Genomic DNA, 22,549 nt, shown 5'->3' on the forward strand with positions numbered 1-22,549 from the left:
TATGAGATTTTAAGCATGAATTAAACCTATTTTATAATAATAAAATAAATTGATTGAAATTTCCCACTGAAATTTTCCATTGAAATTTTCTATCCAGTAGAAATGGATACTGGGATTTTTAAAATCTGAATGTTGTTTTGTTCTTTTATACATTGATTTATTCATTCTTTCAACATTTGTTGGATATTTATTGTATTCTGTGTTAGTTACCAGGATTACAAAGATGATTAAGTATACAATCGGTGTGCTTGGAAAGTCCTAAATGATTCTATGTTTCTGGCTTGTTAAAAGTGTGAAATGAGGGTGGCAGGTATTGGAATAAAAGTCCTGAAAAATCTAAAAATTTGGTGGCCAAATTGCGTGTGTGTTTTAATAATAATTGGGGAGACACTCCTTTTTTTTGTTGTTGCTACAAATAAAATATGCTACTAGAAAATTAGAAAGTACAAATAAGGAAAATTTAAAAAAAAATTCTTCTAACCAATGTGAGTAACATATCTACTTACTTACCCACTTTTATATCTCTTTATATCTATATTTTTTTACACTTATCACAATCAGATGCAGACAAACCACAGATCACGGAACATTATTATTCTATAGCCTATCTCTCTTGCTAAGGAATATATCAAAATGTTCTATTAATGTTTGAATTATGCCTGAATAGTATTTCATGTATTTAATCATCTGAACCTTGTTAGATATTTAGGAATTTCCAATTATTTTTAACCCATGTTACATAGAGAATTTTTGCAGCTAAATCTTTTTATGTATCTTGGATTATTTCCTTAGGAGAAATTACAGAAATGAAATGACTGCATTTAAGCATTTGTACATTTTTTTAGTTTTTTGTTTTTTGTTTTTGTTTTTGTTTTTGCTTTTAGCACGTACGGTACTAAACTGTCCTCTAGTAAAGTAATGCTAATTTACCTTTCACCAGTGGATTTTAACTTATTTTTTTTAAACATTTTATTTATTTATTCATGAGAGACACAGAGAGAAGGTAGAGACACAGGCAGAGGGAGAAGCAGGCTTCATGCAGGAAGGGATGTGCGACTTGATCCCGGGACTGGATCACAACCTGAGCTGAAGGCAGATACTGGACCACTGAGCCACCCCAGTGTGGAAACAGATTTGAATTTCTTTTTCTATTTGCTTTTTACAATGCTAGTTATCACATTTTTTTAACCTTTTCTAATTAGATAGCTAGAAAAGAGTCTCTGTATTGAAAGAATCTTTTTGGAAACTATTTTGGCCTTTGAACTTGCTAGATACTATTGTCCTCTGACACAATAGTCTCACTTCGTGTTGTTATGATTAATTGATTAGCCGATTACTTGCCTTTCTAGCTTTGGAGCACTTTGAGAGTAGAATCTGTCCTATCCACCTTTGTGTTTCTGGATATTCATGGATGTTTGTTGAACTGAGTTGAATTAAGAGAGCATGCACAGCTTAGCAACCATTGGCCAGATGGATAAGCATCAGTATACCCAGTGGGCAAGTTATTCAATTCCTGCCAGTTACATATAATGAGTAATTTAAGTGAGCATCGATTACAGGCCAGCACTGTGTTAAGTGCCTTGCATACTTACCTGATTGAATCCTCGCAGCATTGTTCTGAAGAAGAGATAATAATTATCTCCACTTTGCCAATGAGGAAATTGAGAGGTTATGAAATTTGTCCAGGTACATGACTGTAAAGTAGCAAAAACAGGTCATGAATTCAGGACTAGCTAGCTCCCAAGCCATCTCATCCCTCCCCATCTTCCCTCCTCTACTTCTCCTGCCATCTCCAACTTATTATTATAGACAATTATATATTATTATAGACATTATATATTATATATATACATTTTCATATATATATATATATGAAAGTGGAGAGAAGAGTATAATAAACCTTATTATAGCCACTGCTCCGCATCAACAACGAGCAGTATGTGCCCGATCTGTTTCATCTCTAAGTTTCTCTCAGCACCTCGTACCCACCTTCCCTTGTTGGATTATTGTAAAGTAAGTCTCAGTTGCATTACCTTCATGAATAAGTATTTAAATTTATATCTTTAAGAGATATGGACTCTGCTTTTTAACCTGAACCACAATATGATTATCACACTTTGAATTATCCGCAACAATTCCTTAATATTATCGAATTTCTGGTCTGGGTCAAATTTTCCAGATTAGCTCATTAGTGATTTTTTACAGTTGTTTTGTTTGAATCAGGTCCTCCACACAAGGACTACACGTTGTATTCTAAACCGTCCTAACCGTAACACAGCATTCCTTTCTCCCCTATACCTTTCCATGAGGTCTGTCCTTCTCAACTACAGGAATACTTAGCTGAGGGAAGCTACAATTTTTAAAGAATTCCCATAAATTGAATATCCAGTTCACATATCCCAAGAAGAAAGTCCAAACAATAGTTAATGCCTGAGAAATATTGAGTCTTTTTGGAATGGAAAGAGTAGGTTGCCACGTGGTCTTGTCATCCATTTTCTCTGGAAATTCATCAGTATTTGTACAGTGGCTGAGAACTCCATCTTTCTGCTTCTGGATGTCTCCATCACAAGCTATGGCCACGTCTCTTCAGAGACTAAGATACATAGTTAGATGCTTGTGAAACTGTCTTGAAAATTCTGTCTTTGGCATTGAGGTTAAAAAATTAGACATGCTGGCCTGTGTACCACCACCTCTTTGCTGTGGGAAAGTGCCTTGGCAGTGGAAGTCAGAGGTTTGTTATTTTCATAAATGGGTCATGACTTTGGTAAAGTACTTTGCATTGAGGAAATTTTCAAGTTTTCATGCTTGTTTTGGTTCTGTTTTAAACTTGAAGGTCTAGCGATCCTCCACTGTGTTGTGGCAGATGGGAATTCAACCAGAGGTCTTGAAAAGGATGGCCTTCTCTGTGGAGATCCTGGGGGAAACTGCGCAGGTAATGCTTAACAAGTGATGCATTTGTATTTTATCAGCCTCATGTTCAATATTGGAAAGTGGAGTTCCCTAATTTTAACTTTTAATATTATAGTAATCATAAAGCTACATAGTTTTTTGGGCACGCGCTGATGTACCAAGCTCTCTGCTAAGTGCTTTATGTATAGTAACGCCTTCACTCCCCACAAGGGCCCTCTGAGCTGGATAGTATTTATTTCAAGATGAAACCCAGAAAGATTAAGTAACTTGCCAGAGGTTACAGAACAGGAAAATTGCAAATCTGAGATTCACACTCAGTTCTTTCTGACTCTAGTGCTTCCATTTTTAATAAACACACTATTTTAGGTGTCACAGGTGTGTATTTCAGACTCTAGCATGAAATACCTTGGATGAGATTCATAAAAAGTTGGCATATTCTATTCAAAATATTTTTTTCTATTCCACAACTTAAAAGAAGGGACAAAGGCAGTAACTTTGACAGATTTTTACCTTAAGGATCCTTGATTCAGTATTGTCAAAGCTATTAGTCCAATGTGGGGATGAGGCTTGGTAAGGGGTCACATAATAGGTATTTTAGGTTTTGTGGGCCACGCAGCCTTTTGCAGCTACTCAAGTCGCCCATTGTACTGTGCAAGCAGCCATAGACACATTGCAAACGATGTATTTCAAGAAAAGTGTATTTAGAGAAACAGGCTGTGGGCCAGCTCTGGCCCTTGGGCCATAATTTGCTGACCCCTGGTCTAAGGTTCTGTCTACCCTTTATAGAGTGAATGGTCTGATCTTCTACAGGGATTGCTTCTGATTTAAAACAAAGCAAAACAAAACACAGGCCAATTCTAAAAGTAGGTTGGAGAGGCTTCCTATATTCCCTGGAAACTTTTTGGAGCTGAGAGGGTAGTGACCTGGTGTTAAGTACTCCTTTCCAAGCATCCTGGAGAAGTCCTAACTGAGCCAGGACCATGCTGAGCAAGTCCTCCTGATGTGAGTCATCAGTTCCAGCCCAGTCTTCCTCTTTCTTCCCTCACACTAGTGGGTGGTCTGGAAAGTGCCCACAGGCGGTGGAATCCATTGGTGTCTTAGGTCATGCTTGTGTGGATCTTGTCACTCATGTAGAGAGAAGAACAAGGCCAATTTTATGTGCTTGTGTGCTTTTCTTCAGTTGAGTTTTAAATATCTGCAATGATGGCATTTTCACATTTCCTTTGGGGGTTATTCCATCATCCAATGATTGACAGTGTTAAAAAAGCTATGTCATCATTATGCTAAATGTATTGCCTATTTTTTAAATTTTAAAAAGAATATTTAACATGAGATCTACCCTTTTAACAAAATGTTAAGTATATAGTACAAGATTGTTAACTATATGCCAGATGTTGTATAGTAAATCTCTAAAAATTATTCATCTTGCATAACCCAAACTTCATGCCCATTAAACAACTCCTCATGCCCTCCCCACCCCCAGCCCCGGCAACCACCATTCTACTCTCAGCTTCTGTGGATTTGGGTATTTAGATACCTTTATAAGTAGAATCATGTGATATTTGTTCTTCTATAACTGGATTACTTCGCTTAGCATAATGCTCCCAGGGTCCATCTGTGTTGTTTCAGATGGCAAGAGTGCCTGGTTTTCTAAGGCTGAATAATATTCCATTGTTTGTGAATTGAAACCACATTTTCTTCATCCATTCATGAGTTGATGGATATTTCGATTGTTTCACATCTTAGCTATGGTGAATAGTGCTGCAATAAACATGAAAGTGTTTATTGGGAGTGCGGATTCTGATTTCAATTCTTTTGGATAAATACCCAGAGGTAGGATAGCTGGATCAAATGGTAATTCTGTTTTGTTTTGTTTTTTTAAGAAAACTCTATACTATTTTTTTTAGCTTGTTTAAGGTCACACAGTACATGGAGTAGCCTGAAACGAATTTGGAGAGGCTGGTTCCAGGATGTGTATTGTTAATCACCACGCTGAACTGCTAGAGTCATGAGGGAAGGTCACAATGCTGAGTATGTGAAGAAAATTCTGAAAATTAATCCTTGAAAGTAAAGCCTGAAAAGACAACATGTTCTTGAAAAGGACTTAACAAGGAACAGGGGCATCTTGTCTTTATTGACTGTGTGACCTTGGTCAAGTCACTTAAACTTTCGAACATCAGTTTGTCACTTGTAAAAGGAAGAAATGAATCAGAGGATCTTTAGGAGTCGTCCTTATTTCTTTTTTTAAAAAAATATTTCATTTATTTATTCGTGAGAGACACAGAGAGAGGCAGAAGCACAGGCAGAGGGAGAAGCAGGCTCCCCGCAGGGAACCCGACACAGGACTCGATCCTGGGTCTCCAGGATCACGCCCTCAGCTGAAGGTAGGCACCAAACTGCTGAGCCACCCAGGCGTCCCCATTTTAAATGACTTTATAATTTTATTTTCAAGTGGCCCCAATCTCTAAGCATTTCACTTTTAGTTTTTCCTTTTCTGTCTTGAGTAAGGAACTTACTCGTTCCTACCAATACTTCCGTGTACCTGCAGTGCAGCAGGCCCTGTTCCAGGTACCCAGGATGCAGCAGTGAACAACATAGTCGAAGAGGAGGTCGAAGAGTTAGTGGGGAGAGAGAGGTGATGGGCGATGTTGAGTAGAACCTTGCCGGGGACTATAAAGCCTTCAGCTTTGAGTTTTAACAGCATCACTCTGGTGTCTGTGTGCAGAGGAGACGGTTAAGGGGACAAGCGGCAGCAGCGAGACTAGTTAGGAGTTGTTGCCATGGAGACTACTTCCAGTCTAGAGATAAATGCCAGGCTTACACCAACGTGGTAGAGATGAGGGATGATTCTGTGTATATTTTGACTACAACCAATAGAATGTTTTTGATGAATTGGATGTAGAGTAAAAGAGAAAGAAGTCAAAGTGACTCTAAGACATTTGGCCTGAATAACAGAAAGAATGCAGGTATCGTTTACTAAGATGAGGAAAGACCAGACTTTAGGGTGGAAATCGGTGTTCCATTTGGGTAGCGTTAATTAAACTCTCAGTTCGACCACCAAGTGGAGATGTTAGTTGGACTGTTGGACACTGAAGGAAGAGATCTGGGATGGAAATATCATCTAGGATTGTTACCGTAAAGATGTTTAAAACCAGGAAATGTCCCAAAAGGGAGTGTCAAGAGAAGAGACGAGAAAACACGGAGTCCCAGTGCGTTGCAAAAGTCAGAGGCTGGGGGATATGAGGAAGAACAAGCCAAGAGGCCTCGTACACACAAGAATTCCGCAGCAGGCACTCTTGAGAAACAGGAGATACAACTTTTCTTCCTGTTCATTTTTCTTTGTCTGCCCCCAGCTGTGAATAATTTTAAACATGCAAATACACTCACACACCAACACTAAATTCTTTTTTCTTCCTTTAAAGGGAGAGAATGAAGGAGGGCAGCTCTAAGTGCAGGCCCGCTCCTTCCACTCCGACAAGCCGAGAAGCCAGTGGCGTAGCCCTCCTGGTTCAGAGCTGTGAGGGGCTGTTCTGATTAGGCCTCCGCATAAACATTTCCTAGGAACTCAGCGGGGCTAACAAGTACATCTGAGATCTATTTTTCTTTTCCTGGAGTCATCAGCTGTTTTACATTTCTGTAGGAAGTGGCACTGGATGTAAAACAAATGGGAATCTTCAGACGAGAGGAATTTTCAAATTTTGCACTTCGTCAAGGGCAGTGTGCGTTTACATTCCCCTTCTTAGGGTGATAGTTGGCAAGATAAGAAGGAAAATTAACTTAGAAAATACTACACTCCCTTCCTCACCTCCTGGCTCAAGAAGGTTGTAAAAGGAGGAAATCCCTATTGGGAAGTCGCTGGGAAGCCAAGGTTTGGAAGATTAAAGGCTCAACCTCTTCTCCACAGGAAGAAACTTCTTTGCAAACTGCTGTGACCACTCAAGCTTTTCTGTGCCCTAGCTATTCCCTCTTTAAGATCAGATATCTATGTGGGAAGATAAATGTATAGGTATTTGTTTTACTTCCTTTCTCTCCCTGTTAAGACTTGTGGGACTTTTATCTCAAAATTTAGCCCCTCCCTTTAAATCTCCTGCACAGAGATTTACCTATGTATTTAAGGAGGGGATTAGGTTATCACATTGTAATGGGAATTACATAAAATATATTACCCTTCGAGTTGATTTTAGAAAAGCTGCTGGCATTGACATCATTTATAAAATCATTAAATAAGTTAGAAATGAGCACAACTGGAATAACTAAGTGAATGTTTTACAAAAAATAAAACTAGTGTATCAATTCCGAGGAGTTTTAAACACAAAAGCATCACAAGGCCTGTTTTGGTTTGAGAATAAGAATCATGTACAAGGGATCCCCGGGTGGCTCAGCGGTTTAGTGCCTGCCTTTGGCCCAGGGCGTGATCCTGGAGACCCGGGATCGAGTCCCACATCGGGCTCCCCGCATGGAGCCTGCTTCTCCCTCTGCCTGTGTCTCTGCCTCTCTCTCTCTCTCTCTGTCTCTCATGAATAAATAAATAAAATCTTTTTAAAAAATAATGTACAAGAAAGACCAGGGAACTGTACCATTTAATCAAAGCATCCATCAAACTGAGATAAAATTCCATACTTACACTAAATCATCCGAATGTGTGCTATCTTCCTCTACTTTAGTGTGATCCCAGAGAATCTATTGCATCTCAATTAACTATTTGCGTGATCCGAGGAAGAGGACTACTTTTTGTCTAACTGATCAAAGAAAGATGTTCTTACTCAGAGTTAGATGTTGTCATACACCTACCTACAGTAACCCTCATAGTTTCTTATCTAATTGGCTTTAGAATCCTTGGAATATGGCATCTCGAGAGGAGACAGAGATAGGACACTTGTGGTGCCAATCCACTTAGGAGATTGTGTTGCAACCTGGCCCGCTAGTGCCCGCTAGTGGATTTAGTTTTCTAGTGCAATTCTGTGGGACTGACTCCATCCCAGAGGATGTTTTGCTTTTGGGAACTTGTTGGAAAAGAGTAAGGTGGGAGGGAAAAAAGAACAATTTAGTTCCACCACCCCCGGTATCAGGGGAATTTTCATGTGAGGTTTTCAAGACCAAGTCATTCACTTCTCAACAAAGAAACACAGTACATGGGACTAACCATTCTTTTGTCATAGAATTAACTTTTCCTTCTTGATAAATTTGTCTGGAATGGAAGGGTAGATCTTACCATCCTCCCTGCCCTATGTCATCAAGTCTCATGGTAGGCAAAAATGTTAGATTTCACAGTTGTTCAATTTTCAGATAATGCGACCTTGATGAGTAATAGATGAAAGCCACTGGAATAGAAGGTGCATATTGAAAGGGAGTATGCGATAAGCCTTCTCATTTCCATCAGAGAGAAGAGATGATCTCATCTGTTGGGGGGGGGGCAGGGAGGTAGCACAGTATGTGTGAGGTATTTTTCTCCAGTTTTTAAAGTTTCATAGAGAAATCACTGGACATTTTCTGCTTGGTGCCATAGAAGGGTTTTTAAATCCAAATAATGCTGGGAATATTTAAGATCATGTTTATTTGGCAAAGGAGGGAGCTCTGTGAATGATCCAAACAGTGCCTGGCAACCATTTCCCTGGCACGGGCCTGTGCTGCTTGGATGGGCTGAGGCCAGTCAAATCACTGCATCCAGCAGCTGCTGGGCAAGGCACTTTTGGTATCTTGCTCTGTATGGTGTTTATTGAAAGGCCGGCTACATTTAAAGGGATACAACAGCCAGAGGAATTAGTAAAGCTCAGGATACAGAGCCATACGGCTCATACCTCAAGTTGGGTATTCTCAGCATCATAGGCAGGGCCTTCCTGGAGCGCAGCAGATCTGTCACTAAGTCTTATTCCTTCTTAAATTCATCTCTGACCCCAGTTCCCTGGCCACAGGCCCATGTCACGTATGTTTACGTGGCTCAGGCAATGGCTTTCTCCTTGCCCCCAGCATCTTACTATCTGCAGACTCCCATCTAATACACTTTGATAAAATGCTAACCCAAAAAGTGTAGTTCTTACACACACCATTTAATTCTTAAGAACCTTCTGCAGCTCTCCCCTGCCTTGTATTTCAAGTATAAGCACCTCAGCCTACTGACATTTGATGCCTCTAACTTCCATTCTCAGCCTACATCCCCATGAAATCTGCCACCTACTGCTGCATGAGCAAGCTTGACCTGACCCTGAGCGTTTGCTCCTAACATCCTCTATATCTGAATAGCTTGCTTACCTCCTCCTAGAAAACAATCCATATTTTCCAGAACTTTTTCTTTGATTAGATAAGCACTCCTCGTAATGATACAAGGTCTCTCTTAGAATTGCCAAGATTTTCAAGATTTTAGTATCAACTCAGTCACTGAGGACCTGATTGTCCAGGGTCCTCAGCTAGGAACTTCTGCGTGCAGTTCTTACTTGAGCTCCAAAACAGCCCTCAAAGGTGGATGTTGTTATCTTCAGTGTACAGGTGGGGAAACTGAGGCTCAGGCAGCTTCGTGAGCTGGCCCAGACCCATGCAGCAAAGAAAAGGCAGAGCTGAAAATAAAATGCTGACTTCCTTCATCCTAATCTGGTCTTCTTTCTTTCCACTGTTTCCAGGGTGCCACAACTGTTTATGTGGTTACTAGGGCTGTCCTTACCGATGGGTTGCTTACTATTGCCTTTAAAATGCTCTATTGTACCCATTAAGATAGCCAAAATATGCTTTATTCTTCTGATGTTTTCCAGTGCTTACTCTAGGGCTCTGGAAATTGAAAGCACAAATGAAAGTTGATGATAAATGTATTTGCCAAAACATACAGATCTTTGTTTTTGAGACACTTCGTAGTTATTTCTGGAAGAAATCTCAGTAAGAGCCCACTGACTGGCATGCATGAGAGCAAATGCCTGGCACGCACAAGTGGTCGGCATAGCTGGCAGCCAAGTCACCAACCCTAACCAGGTCGGCCAGTCCTCGGCAACCTTCTGCTACCCCCTGAAACTTTGTGACCTGCACCGCAGGGATTTTCTGTGTATGGATCATCCAAAGTTCTTGGCAATTCCTCTCTCTGGCAGCGCTGGGCAATCGTCTGTACTCGTTTTATAATATTAATTAAGAAGTGTTAGTAGTCGTTACTATTAATGCCACTGGGATGGCTGATGTATACCAGGCCCGTGTGAAATGCCCCTTGGAAGTGAACATCGCGGGCTGTCTGAGGGTGTGAGCCCTTGGTCACGACTGTGGAAAAGTCCAACCCTGGGCTGGAGCTGGCTCACTAGCTGTTGTCTCTGGGTGTGGGCACAGCTGATGCGGATCCACATGGGAAACAGCCCGTTGGCATCTGCTGCTGTTTCTCTTCGCCTTCTGCACGTGAGCAAGGGAGAGACCGTGCATGCTACTGTTCAGTTTAAAAGTTAGGCAATGAGGGATCCCTGGGTGGCGCAGCGGTTTGGCGCCTGCCTTTGGCCCAGGGCGCGATCCTGGGGACCCGGGATCGAGTCCCACGTCGGGCTCCCGGTGCGTGGAGCCTGCTTCTCCCTCTGCCTGTGTCTCTGCCTCTCTCTATCTCTCTGTGACTATCATAAATAAATAAAAAAAAAAAATAAATAAATAAAAAAAAAAAATAAAAGTTAGGCAATGAGAACTCTAAAGGTAAGACACGGAAGTTGGAACAGGATCGGAATCCTGGATACGAAGCTTCCGGGTTTTCTTTGTGTATCCACACACTTGAGACCAGAATGATGCTCACCTCACAGGGCACTACGTTACCCATGCATATAGTTAGCACCCCAGCATCTGGGACGCGGCAAATACTATGTGCATGTTGAAGGGAAGAGAAGGAAGGAAGGGAGGGAGGGAGGAGGGAGGAGGGAGGAGGGAGAAGGGAGGAGGGAGGGAGGAAGGAAGGGAGAAAGAGAGAAAGAGAAAGAGGAAGGGACAGGAAGGGCGGCCCTTCTCTGGCTCTGATGAATTTCTCGCAGAGAGAGGCCCTCTGTCCCCACAGCCGCGCCCTTTAAGCCGCACCGAGGGTCCCGAGAGGCAGGCTGGACACACACTTAGCTGACATGTGCGACATTCCCACGGGGATCCGGGGACTCCATGTCTGGAGCTACCCAGATACCCGGAGAGCACAGAAGTCCGGCTTTTCCCCGTGGTGCGGAGAGAAGCAGAGATGAGCCCCTGGAGTATGTTCTAGAGAAGAACTGGCGGGGGTCGGGGGGGGGGGGGGTGGGGGGCGGTGATGCGAGGCGCACGCGGGGCCCTGCAGCGAACGGTTCACAGGCTCTTCTCACTCGCAGGGTCCGCGACCACCGCGCGGTGGAGGCGGAGGGGCCACTTCACGCGCTGCCCCCAGCGCTACGAGCACTACTGCCTCAAGGGGAGATGTCGCTTCGTGGTGGCCGAGCAGACACCATCCTGCGTGTAAGTGGAGCAGCGGGGGGGGGGGGGGAGGGCGCCACGTGCTGGGCCTGGGACCCGGGAGGTGTGGGGGGGGGGGCGGGGTTCCGGGCCTGTTGCGCTGCACCGGGTGGTGGGCCTGGGAGGGGGCGGGGCGAGGGGGCGCTCCCGGGCCTGGAGGCTGCACCGCGGGGCACAGTCCCCTGAGCCGTGCGCCCCATCCGCCCCGGGCCACGCCCTCTGCCGCCTCAGGCCAGCCGACCTTCTGTCCGTGTTAGGGACGCTCTCGGGCTCCCTTAATACCCCGGGTGGCTCAAACGAAAGCGGCTTCTTCTGGCCTGTGCCAGGGGCCGCGTAGTTCATGTGACTCTGAAGGAGTCTTTTCCAAATTGAGAGCTACTTCTGCAGGTGTCAGCTAAGTGCACGGAAATGAGTCCAGTTTGTAAACAGAGATGTGCAAAGGCTGTTTATTACAAAAGGGAATTGGAAGAAAAGTGCTCTTTCCACATCTTAGAAGACTGAGTCTGTTTAATTTTATTCAAGCGCAAACAGCTTTTTTTTTTTTTTTTGCATTTTAAAGAATATTTATTTTCTTTTAAAGAAATGTTCCTCTAAGTACTCCCTGAGACCTTTCCTGATGGATGGGCAAGGTGATTTTTTTAAGTATAATTTTGACCTAAAGTTCATAGAATGTTTCTGTTTTTATGTGCAGTTCTCCCGTTATACATTTTTTCTCATAAGTGTCTAGAACAATTCCAATCCTTAATTTAATGGCACATCTAAGGGTCATGGACTTCATCAAAATTTAATTATAATTAAATCTAATTTAAAAATAAATATACTGGGTAATACTTAGAGGGGGATAAGAGTTGCAAATCTAAGGAAATAAAAATATGTGTGTGTGTGTGTGTGTGTGTGTGTTGGGAAAGAAGAGAGCTGATACTTATTTTTATTTTCTTTCTCTGCTCACTGGCTTAGGAGAATATATTGAGTTTTTTAAATATTTATTTTTATTTTTTATCTCACTTTTTTTCTTTTAGTGAGAGAGAGGGCACGCATACTCATGCAAACGTATGGCACTGGGGTGGGGGGTAAAATCAAGAATCTTAGGCAGTCTCCACACCCAGCACAGAGCCCTACCTGGGGCTCCATCTCCTGATCCTGAGATCATGACCTGAGCCGAAATCAGAAGTCACTTAACTGAGCCACCCAGATGTCCCAAATTTTAAAAATATTAATACTATTTAACCCAGTACATTTTTCTAGCTTGTCCGTGTGTGTGTCTGCAGATTTATTGTTCTCTAATATTGCTGCCTTCTAAAATGAAAACCACAATATGTAATCCATTCAGATCAATACACAGTTTGCCCCCTTCAGCGTGAGGCTAAAATTCATTTCCATGGCCTCCGTAGCTCCTCTGATCCTGGCTCACCTTTCTAGCCATACCCCTCACTATTCCCAAGTGCTCCTCTGAGGTCCTACTTCCTTTCCACGCTTTATCACATACACTCCCACAGTCCAGAAAGCTTATTCTTACTGATGTTTTAAGATGCAGCTCAGACATCAGCTCCTCCGGACCCCTGCATTGATTTCCCTCTTCTCGGACACACGCACAGGTGTGTTAGGTGGCTTTTCTCTGAGATCCAGTCACCCTTCTATGAAAACTCTTTTCCTCTGGAGCATAGCTGTTGGCTTCGCTGAGTGTCCTGCCTGTGACTGTGAGCACATAATGGTGGGTCTGATGGCTTATTCATTCTTTGTGTTCCAGTGCCAGGTACAGCGCCAGAGTTTAATAGGTGCTCAGGAAATGACTAGTGAACTGCTATGCTAACTGTCAAAATCAAGGCCTTACTCTGGGTCAGAAACAGCTTCCTAGTGGTAGATTGGTGCAGAATCAATAGTAAGCAGAAGAACAGAGGAGTCAGGACACAGATTTTGGAGTCAGATAGACCTACGCTAAGATTTCGCTTGCACCAATTATACGCACTGCTAAAAATGGTTCAATTACCTTTCCTGAGCCTCAGTTTTATCATCTGTAAAAGGGGATAATACTATCTCCTTTTCAAGTGTTGGAAATAAAGCAATATGTTAAGCAAAAATACCTATTATAGTACCCAGCACAGAGTAGGTGTTCCATTAAGTGTACTGCTGAGATGAGTGGGACATATTTGACCTGGGCCTGACGTTTTAGGTGACTTGGCATAGCACAAATTCAGGCAAAACTGCCTTGCCATTGGTGACTCTGCTACCTTCGAAAATTAGAAGTATCTCCTTTCTGCTTAGAATTACCAGGAGTTGTGGTTGTGTAAAAACAGTTGTCTGTTTTTATAATTGAAAAAAAAAAAAAGTGTGTTTCCAATAACTCAAATCCCCTTGGTCTTCTCAGTATTTTCTTGGAGTGGGGATGATTTGTTTCTGGATACATACCTTTTATTATTTATGCCACACAGTTCATTTAAGCAGTATTACATGAGCTTAGGGCATAACCCTGAGAGCCAAACTTCCTGTGCTTGAATTCCATCCACACTCACTTAATTTCTCTATACTTCAGTTTTTCCAACCATAGAATGGGTTAATACTGGCACCTACCTCAAAGGTTGTTGTGAGGATCAATTGAGTTAATAGTTACAAATCTCTTATAATGGTGTCTGGTGATTATTTCAGAACAGTAATCCCAAATTTGATTTATCACAGTCCTCAAGGGTCATGGGCATCTTTAAAGATTATTTTATATTTTATAGGATGCTTATTAAATAAAAACTCATTTACTCAGTTATTCAGCATTTAATAAACATCTACTAGGATCTGGCACTCTTGACCTCTGCCTCTCTCATGGAAATGACCATTAGCTGATATATTATTGGTTTGCTGAGAAGGGAAATAGCATGAGAGCCACTACAACTGGCTATGTAAAGGTTCGACCTTCCAGCACAGCTCCATTACGTTTCAACTTGCGAGAAATACTGCTTGCTGAGAAATTCAATTAAAGCATGCTTAAGCCACAGAACCCAGAACCTATAATTAGAAAAACATTCTAAAAGAGCAACAAGTAATTGCTGTGTATTTTATGGACAACGTTATTGTTTAAAAACGCCATATTTGGTAAATTCGTTAGGAAAACAAGCTAATTGAAAAAGACTATATTTGTAAGATTTTAATTATGGCCTTGAAAAAAAAAACTCGTTAAAAATCTCCCTCCCACATATGCAATTAAAGGTGATTCTGCACCACCACCCCTCCCAGTTCCATCCTATGTGCAAGAGACTTTTGATATTTCAAGATATTTCTAAGTTCTCTTCCTATGATTTTGACCTTGCAACCAAGATGCTTAGCTATCTTGCAGGAAGCAATTTTCCCTATTTATATCCTTAGGGTCCTTTTGCAATATATGCCATTAGATATCTTTTCTCTTTTTCTTGCATTGAGTATCACCTTTCAATTGATGATTGTGACTGAGATAGTTTTTTGTTATTGTTGTTTCAGGCTTTATATCAGCTATAATGTTGGCTTTAAGGGATCTTCTTCCTTGTGCAAGCTAGACTTTGTGGGAAGTAACTGCCTTGCTTCTGTCAAATATAACCCATAGAATGGCCTGGCAATAGATCCTTTCTTTAAAAAATAAAAGCAGAACAAAATAAAACAACAAAAAATAAATAACCAAGGTTACATAGAAATCTTTTTAAGGAGCGTAATTTCATCTTTTTGAGATTTTTTTTAAATTTTTTTATTATTATTTATTTATGATAGTCATACAGAGAGAGGCAGAGACAAGGCAGAGACACAGGCAGAGGGAGAAGCAGGCTCCATGCAGGGAGCCCGACGTGGGACTCGATCCCGGGTCTCCAGGATCGCGCCCTGGGCCAAAGGCAGGCGCCAAACCGCTGCGCCACCCAGGGATCCCTCATCTTTTTGAGATTTAAGTAATTATATAACCAGTAACTATTTTGTTCTGAATGAGTCTAAGGGGTCAAAAGGGCAAATATTTGTTAAGCAAAGGTACTTATATTACAACATACTTTTTCAATTTTGAAATGTCTTCAGACAACTTCTTATGTGACTTTTAAGCATCTACCATGATTCAGAGAATACTATGGATAGTCCCCAAATCACTGAGCCTTTAGCTCGTTGAACATTGCTCAGACAAGACTTGGCTTGGTCAAAGGGAATCTGCTGTCGTGGGGAAAATCCTAAGGCTGTACTGATAAAGAGGTGAGAGATTAAGGAAAGTGAAAGTCCCTCTTGGAGATTTGTTGATTTCCAGGAGCTGCACTTCATGGGGGCCACGGAGAAAGGGGTCTCTTTACAAGGGCAGTAGAGGGCATGGTATACCCATCTGAAAATGGCCCTCTGAGCATCAGATTAAGGAGCTGGAGAGGACAAGACCCATTGTGTTTTGGGGAGATGTGGTTGGAGAGGTGGTAAATAGAAGAGTATCACCTAATCTGTGGGCCCCTGAGAGTAGAACTGGTGGGTGGAAGTTAAGAGAAAGAGAGAGAAAGGAATCCTGTTGAATCACATTTATGGAGCTTTCTAGGTGTTAGGCATTGGTCTACGAACTTTCACATACATTACCATGTTGGATCATATAAAACAGTATAATTTTTAAATAATCTTTAGCCAGAGAACTTGGGCATGTTGAGTGCCCTACAATGAATGGGAAGTCCTGGGGATCTTGAACTCCATGTCATGGTGATATTTCAGTGCTTGGGAATGCTGCAGAGGAATCTTTACCATCCCCTCTCTTTCAAGCTCAGAATCTAAAATTTTAAAATAAGTTTTAATAAATTGCCATCATCGCTGTGTATTTATATTAGCCATATTGCTAATGTCAAGTGATGACAGGTTTTCAGCAAAGCAAAGAAAGTGAATTTATTCATGAACACAGTGTTGTACGGCTTTATTTGAGAAAGTTTTGTTTTTGTGTTTAAAGGAACTGCATCCTTTATTAATTGCAGTAATGACAACAGTGCTTGTTTCTTCAAACAAGAAATGGTAGATTCTTAAAAGTCTTGCATTGTTGGGCAGCCTGGGTGGTGCAGTGGTTTAGCGCCGCCTGCAGCCCGGGGCCTGGTCCTGGAGACCCGGGATCGAGTCCCGTGTCGGGCTCCCTGCATGGAGCCTGCTCCTCCCTCTGCCTGTGTCTCTGCCTCTCTCTCTCTCTCTTTCTCTCTCTCTCTTATTCTGTGTGTCTCTATGAATAAATAAAAAATCTTTAAAAACGTCTTGCATTGTTTACCTTGTTGTTTTATTTTTCCAGCTGTGATGAAGGCTATACGGGGGCGAGATGTGAGAGAGTTGACTTGTTTTACCTCAGAGGAGATAGAGGGCAGATTTTGGTGATCTGTTTGATAGCAGTTATGGTCATATTTATCATTTTGGTGGTCGGTGTCTGCACATGCTGTCAGTAAGTATTTTTTAAATTTAATTTCAAGTAAATCTTAGAAATTGTATTTTGCTGTTTCTTTTTTCTTCTCTTCCTTCCTCCCTTTTTGCTATGATTAAAATACATCACTTTTTGAGGTTTACCATCACTTATATGGAAGTATCTACTTATAATAAAACACATGATGCATAGTTTTTGTCATTTTACTGAGCATAATTATTATACTTGAAAATAAAATGTGTATAAATCTCTTGATTAAAAAAAACAAAACAAAACCCAGAAGAATGGTGGGCAAAAAAGGCAAAGGCGATCAAAGATACAGACTTCCAATTGTAAGATAAGTAAATCCCAGCAATGAGTCAATCATGTACGGCGTGGCAACTGTAGTCAACAATACTGTATGTTTGAAAGTTGCTAAGGGAGAAGATCTGAAAGGTCCTCTTCACAAGAAAGAACAATTTTGTGACTATGTATGCTGCCAGTGTCAACTAAACTTACCCTGATGATCATTTTGCAGCATATACATATATCAAATCATTATGTTGTATGCCTGAAACTAATACAATGTTCTATGTCAATTTTATCTTAATAAAAAAAATACAATTATGGAGTCTTAAAGTCAGTCATATTTTATGTGGGTTTGTTAGGACTAAATAAGACTTTGTTATCTTAAATTTTCTAGACATAGTAACTTAGGAAGGTAGACACAAACACCCAAAAACATCCCCCTCGCGCCCCTCCCCCCCCTCCCGGCCAGGCCACAGTAAAATAATGGATTTTATTTACAAAAGATGATTACATTGTTTTTCCTTTTCACTATGTACCACAACTTTGGGAATCAAGAAACATCTTGATTTTTTTTTTCTCTGCAGCAGAGTGTTTTGGTACAATGCTTAAGTTAATTTCTTTTGTAAAGCTAACAAAATTTGTATCAGACCAGGACTCCAGCAGAATATGGTAAAAGGACATTTTTTAAAATTTATTTATTTATTCATGGAAGACACAGAGAGAGAGGCAGAGACACAGACAGAGGGAGAAGCAGGCTCCATGCAGGGAACCCGATGCAGGACTGGAGCCGATGCGGGACTCGATCCCAGATCCCAGGATCAGGCCTGATCGGAAGGCAGATGTTCAACCACTGAGCCACCCAGGTGTCCCAGAAGGACATTTTTAAAGTGCTATGTTCTTGTCTTGAGAACCTAGTCTAGCCTCCTAACCCACTGCATTTACTTTAGGGCTACTGTACACACCCAACTAGGATGTCTCATGACCCCTTTCTTCACAAAAAAAAAACAAAACAAAAAAAAAAACTTTAGTGTAGCTACCAGGAGTCTAGAATCTTTAATTTTTTACCCCAGCTCTGCCTTTAAATATCTTTGAGACCCTGGACCCTGGACAAACTTCTCAACATCTTTAAACTTGCATTTTATTTTCTGAAAACAGGATGATTAAATCAGATAATCTTGTAAGATTCCTTGTAGCTATAAAAGGGAAAGATATTAATTTTTTTTTATTTGCCTTATGACAAAAAGAGTTTTTGTAACATGAGTTTTGGGGCAGAGCTGAGAAATGGCCTATTTTATTATGTCGACTTTGAATTACGCTTTAAGAAACTGTACTGCAGTCCAGAGTCTCTAACATTTTTTAACTTTTCTGACCTTAACATATCCAGAGGCTACCTTCACTCTCTTGGTTTTCTTACGTCTGTTTCCAATTTGTACTGTTTCTTATTCACACACTAAATAATGCTTATTAGTCAGTTTTGTAAAATAACTTGTCCTGAAAATTCTTGTGCTAACCAAGCTTCGTCAACAACTAGGTGCCGTAGTCTTCCTAGTTAGGTAGCTCTACTCGATTCACACTTTGGCCTACTGTAGCTATCCTTTGAACCTGGAGAAAGGTAAGTTAAGAGAGAACCTAAGATTTTAAGAATAAAAGGAACCTACGTATTTTTAGCCATCTAGAAATAAGATCATAGGCCCTCTTGACGGTTGACTTTGTGTTCACATGAGCTTACAGGTCTGTACTAATGTCTGACACTTACTTTATTTTCCAAGTCCACTGAGGAGGCGTCGTAAAAGAAGGAAGAAAGAAGAAGAAATGGAAACTCTGGGTAAAGATATAACTCCAATAAATGAAGATATTCAAGAGACTAGTATTGCTTAATGGTAAGTGTGATGAATTTGGTAGAAGGGATACTATTCAGGTGATAGTTACCTGATGAAATGGGCCTTAACTTTGTCTAGGAAATCAATGAGTAGATTTTGATTATGCTTAGAAACATCTAAAAGTAAATCGATTTTTTTCATGCAATCCAAAGCCAAATAAAAGACTTTCTCATATCTCTCTTTTGTGTGTTGCCCCATTGAGAGGCATGTGGAAAGAGGACTTTTATATACTTTTTCTAGTGTGCTGAGGTCAACCTGCTTTCTAATGCTACATGGTTGTGGCGATTCTTTTATGCTTTTTCTTCCTCGCTTTTGGATACAAAGAGGAGGTATTTTAGTTTCCACATCTCACATTGCTATTGAAAAAAATAGCAATAACCATGTTTTAATAATAACCACATTTGCTGAGCATTTACCCTATGCCAAACTCTTCAAATGTCACATCAGTTAGGATCCCAGCAACATCCAACAAGGAGATTTTGACGAGAGTCTGGGAGGGCAGAGTTGAGGAACCCACAGGAACTTGGAGACTCCTGGAGCCTACACTGGCAGGAGGCTCTTCCCCTTCCATGCCTAAAAGGGCAAAGAAGATTACCTGGGCACTGAGAGGCTGGCCCCAAGAGGGCCCAGACTCCGTAGGAGCTGTATCGATGGATGGAAGTAGCTACTGCTGGAAACAAAACAAGGAGGAGGAGGAAATGCAGGAAAAAGTACCCCAAACTAGCTCATCTCCTGCCTTCAGATCTTCAGCAGGTGCCTCCTGTTAGCCAAACCCAACCAGAACCTGGGGTAGGCAAGGGAGCCCTTCAGATGTATCAGCCACCTGGAGCGCAGAGCAGGGCACTCTGCACAGGAAGGCTCCGAGGGGGCAAACGGCGCATGGCGAGTAGGTCAGCTGGCTACGCAGTTGGCCCAATCAGACCGATTTAAAATGCAGGGAATGTTTTGACGCGCATGAACTGGCCTCCAGAAGGAAGGTGGTCGCTACCCTTGGTGAGCCAGACTCCCACACGGGGAAACATTCCTTGTCTATTTCTGCTCGGGTATCAAGGACTCGGCTTCGTCCTTGGCGACTTCCTCTTAGTCGTAGCAGTAGCAACCCCAGCCACCGGCTTCCCTGTTCACACCCAGCAAGAGAGAGCAGGGACTTTCCGTAGCTCTGCCAGCAGAACAAAGGGTCTCCTTTCCCAGAAACATCCAGCGGATGCATGCTGTGCAGTACATATTTATCCAGAAATTATATTTTTCTAACTTACTACAGGATGATACTAATCATGAATGAATTGAAAACAAAAATGCTGGCTCTAGGTTTTATTATTATTATTATTATTTTAATTTGCATAGTACATTTCTTTTTACTAGTTTGCTGTCTCTTTCCTTATTCCTACAGACTATGAAGTTACCTCCAGGCTAGTGTCAAGCTGCAAGATGCCTGGCTTGTTTGAAAATGGACAGAATGTGTCTCAGGAAAATAGCCAGGAGAAATGAATTTTAAATAATGTATTTACTTTTTGTTTGTAATGTTAGTTTGCATTTCTTACTATTTTTATAATGATACGTAACTTTATTATTGTTTAGTAATTGGGAAAAACCACTCAGTTCAGAAATTTTAATAAACTTCCACTAAAACTTCTGTCACCAGAATTAGTAGTCAAACAAAAAAGGAAGATGAGGAGTTTAGGTTTTAGGAATGGAATTACTAGTAAAGCTACTTTTTATCCAGCACTTTCCATGGACTGAGAGTTTAAAGTTTATCATTTCCTTTAATTCTTTTAAGAACCTATGAGGTGGGCAGCCCCAGTGGCTCAGCGGTTTAGCTCCACCTTCAGTCCAGGGCGTGATCCTGGAGACCCCGGGATCGAGTCCCACGTCGGACTCTCTGCATGGAGCCTGCTTCTGTCTCTGCCTCTCTCTCTCTCACTCTCTGTATCTCTCATGAATAAATAAATAAATAAAATCTCAAAAAAAAAAAAAAAAACAACCTATGAGGTATCTATTGTGATCCTCATTTCCCGTATGGGAACAGACACAAAGAAATTAAATAACATAGCCCAGGTTTACAGAGTTACCAATTGGTGGGGCCAAGATTGGAACCAAGATCTACCCAGTTTCAGTTTGTGTCCTCAACTATCACTTTTGTTGATCAGATTGGGTGCAACCTAACTCACTAATATAACCCAAGACTTTATACTAAACTATATTTTGCCATGACTCTGAGATTCTGGGGCTATTTTCCTGCAGAAACTTAGAATGGAGAGTCCTCACTCTGCCTTACTGTTACCATCACATTTTCTGGAGCATTGACTTCTATTATGTTTCTTTGCTCCTTTATAAAGTTTCCATGGCATGAATAAATTCCTACATTAGTAAATCAAACAGATTTGCCCCCTAGCTAGGGTAATGAATAAAGATAGGATACATGCCTGACAGTCTTTAGGGTCCACGTAAGTGTTTGTACTCACTAAGGAATAAATGAGACCACTGGGACCGGTTGTTTTTTCCAGGGCAATGGTCAGTGACAGCAGAGCCCAGTCACACTGTTTGTGACCATATCCTTATTTCTGTTCTTCCACAAAGCATTACCTGTGATTGCTCTGAAGTGGATGTTGTTGCAAGGAAATCATGACCATAAGCATCTATCACTTGGGACCAGCCTGCCAAATGTTCCTTCAACTCCATTACATATTTAATAAAGACCCTTTTAAAACTGAAAGAGCTAAATCTACAGTTAGCCAATATTCCATAGAATATGAAACTTTCTACAATGACTAATTTACAAAAACTGATGAGCGATGTCCCCAAATTGCTGAACTTTTGTTGTGTGATGTTAGCCAAGCAGCTTTTCTTTCCAGAATCCTAGCAGATTTTACTTTGCAGTGTAGACTTCACACATGAAGTGAAGGGGAGAATTCACACCAAAGGGAAGGTTGGACGTCACCTTCTATCATACTTCCTGTTTTGAGTGAGAATGAGGCTGTGTTCACAGAAATAGCTCAAATATATTAAGACCTAAGCCAAACAACTAATCATCTCCCAAACCCATTTTTCCTTCTGACTTAATAGCCATCCTTGAAACAGGATTATATCCAGTGGATTCATGCTGCATATGCTTTATTTTCTGGTCTCATTTATGCCCTTGCTTTTTCTCAGTGCCCTTTGATACCAAAGTGCTTGAAACAAATGCTTGCTACAGCATTTAAAAACAAAACACAACGCTATAAGTGTTTCGTCTTCCCTGAACTGATGTTGGTTGACCAATGGAATCTCTCAAGCCAATTCAGGCTTGGGGATTTTGTTTTGATCCTAAAATGTAAATGATGTCTCTTAAAATTTGATGGGTCTGATATCAAGAAAGAACTTCAAAGATTTTCATGTCTTTTAAAAATGTATTTTATAATTGCCTTGCATGATCTAAATGATGTTGTTTATGTAAACTGTCAACATTATCATATAATAAAATAAATTTATTTTTAAAACAAAGCAAGCATATTTATTTGGAAATTTTTTATCAGTACCATGAATTCTTTTTTTTTTTTTTTTTTATTCATGATAGGCATAGAAAGAGGAGAGAGAGGCAGAGACACAGGCAGAGGGAGAAGCAGGCTCCATGCCGGGAGCCCAATGCGGGACTCGATCCCGGGACTCCAGGATCGCGCCCTGGGCCAAAGGCAGGCGCTAAACCGCTGAGCCAGCC

The 22,549-nt window shown here is 41.2% G+C and overlaps 1 protein-coding gene across 1 annotated transcript in view; it reads left to right on the top strand.

Annotated features, from left to right (window-relative positions):
• The window catches only part of BTC (betacellulin), a 43,399-nt gene extending 21,064 nt beyond the window's left edge, over positions 1-22,335 (top strand). Inside the window, exons 2-6 of the mRNA XM_072725014.1 lie at positions 2,834-2,932; positions 11,205-11,328; positions 16,562-16,708; positions 18,745-18,855; positions 20,246-22,335. Of these exons, the coding sequence (XP_072581115.1) occupies positions 2,834-2,932; positions 11,205-11,328; positions 16,562-16,708; positions 18,745-18,853 (479 nt within the window). The 3' untranslated portion in view covers positions 18,854-18,855; positions 20,246-22,335. The remainder of the gene's footprint in view (positions 1-2,833; positions 2,933-11,204; positions 11,329-16,561; positions 16,709-18,744; positions 18,856-20,245) is intronic.
• The last annotated feature ends 214 nt before the right edge of the window (positions 22,336-22,549 follow it).

Source organism: Vulpes vulpes, chromosome 10 (assembly GCF_048418805.1).
Source record: "Vulpes vulpes isolate BD-2025 chromosome 10, VulVul3, whole genome shotgun sequence".
Classification (NCBI taxonomy): Eukaryota; Metazoa; Chordata; class Mammalia; order Carnivora; family Canidae; genus Vulpes; species Vulpes vulpes.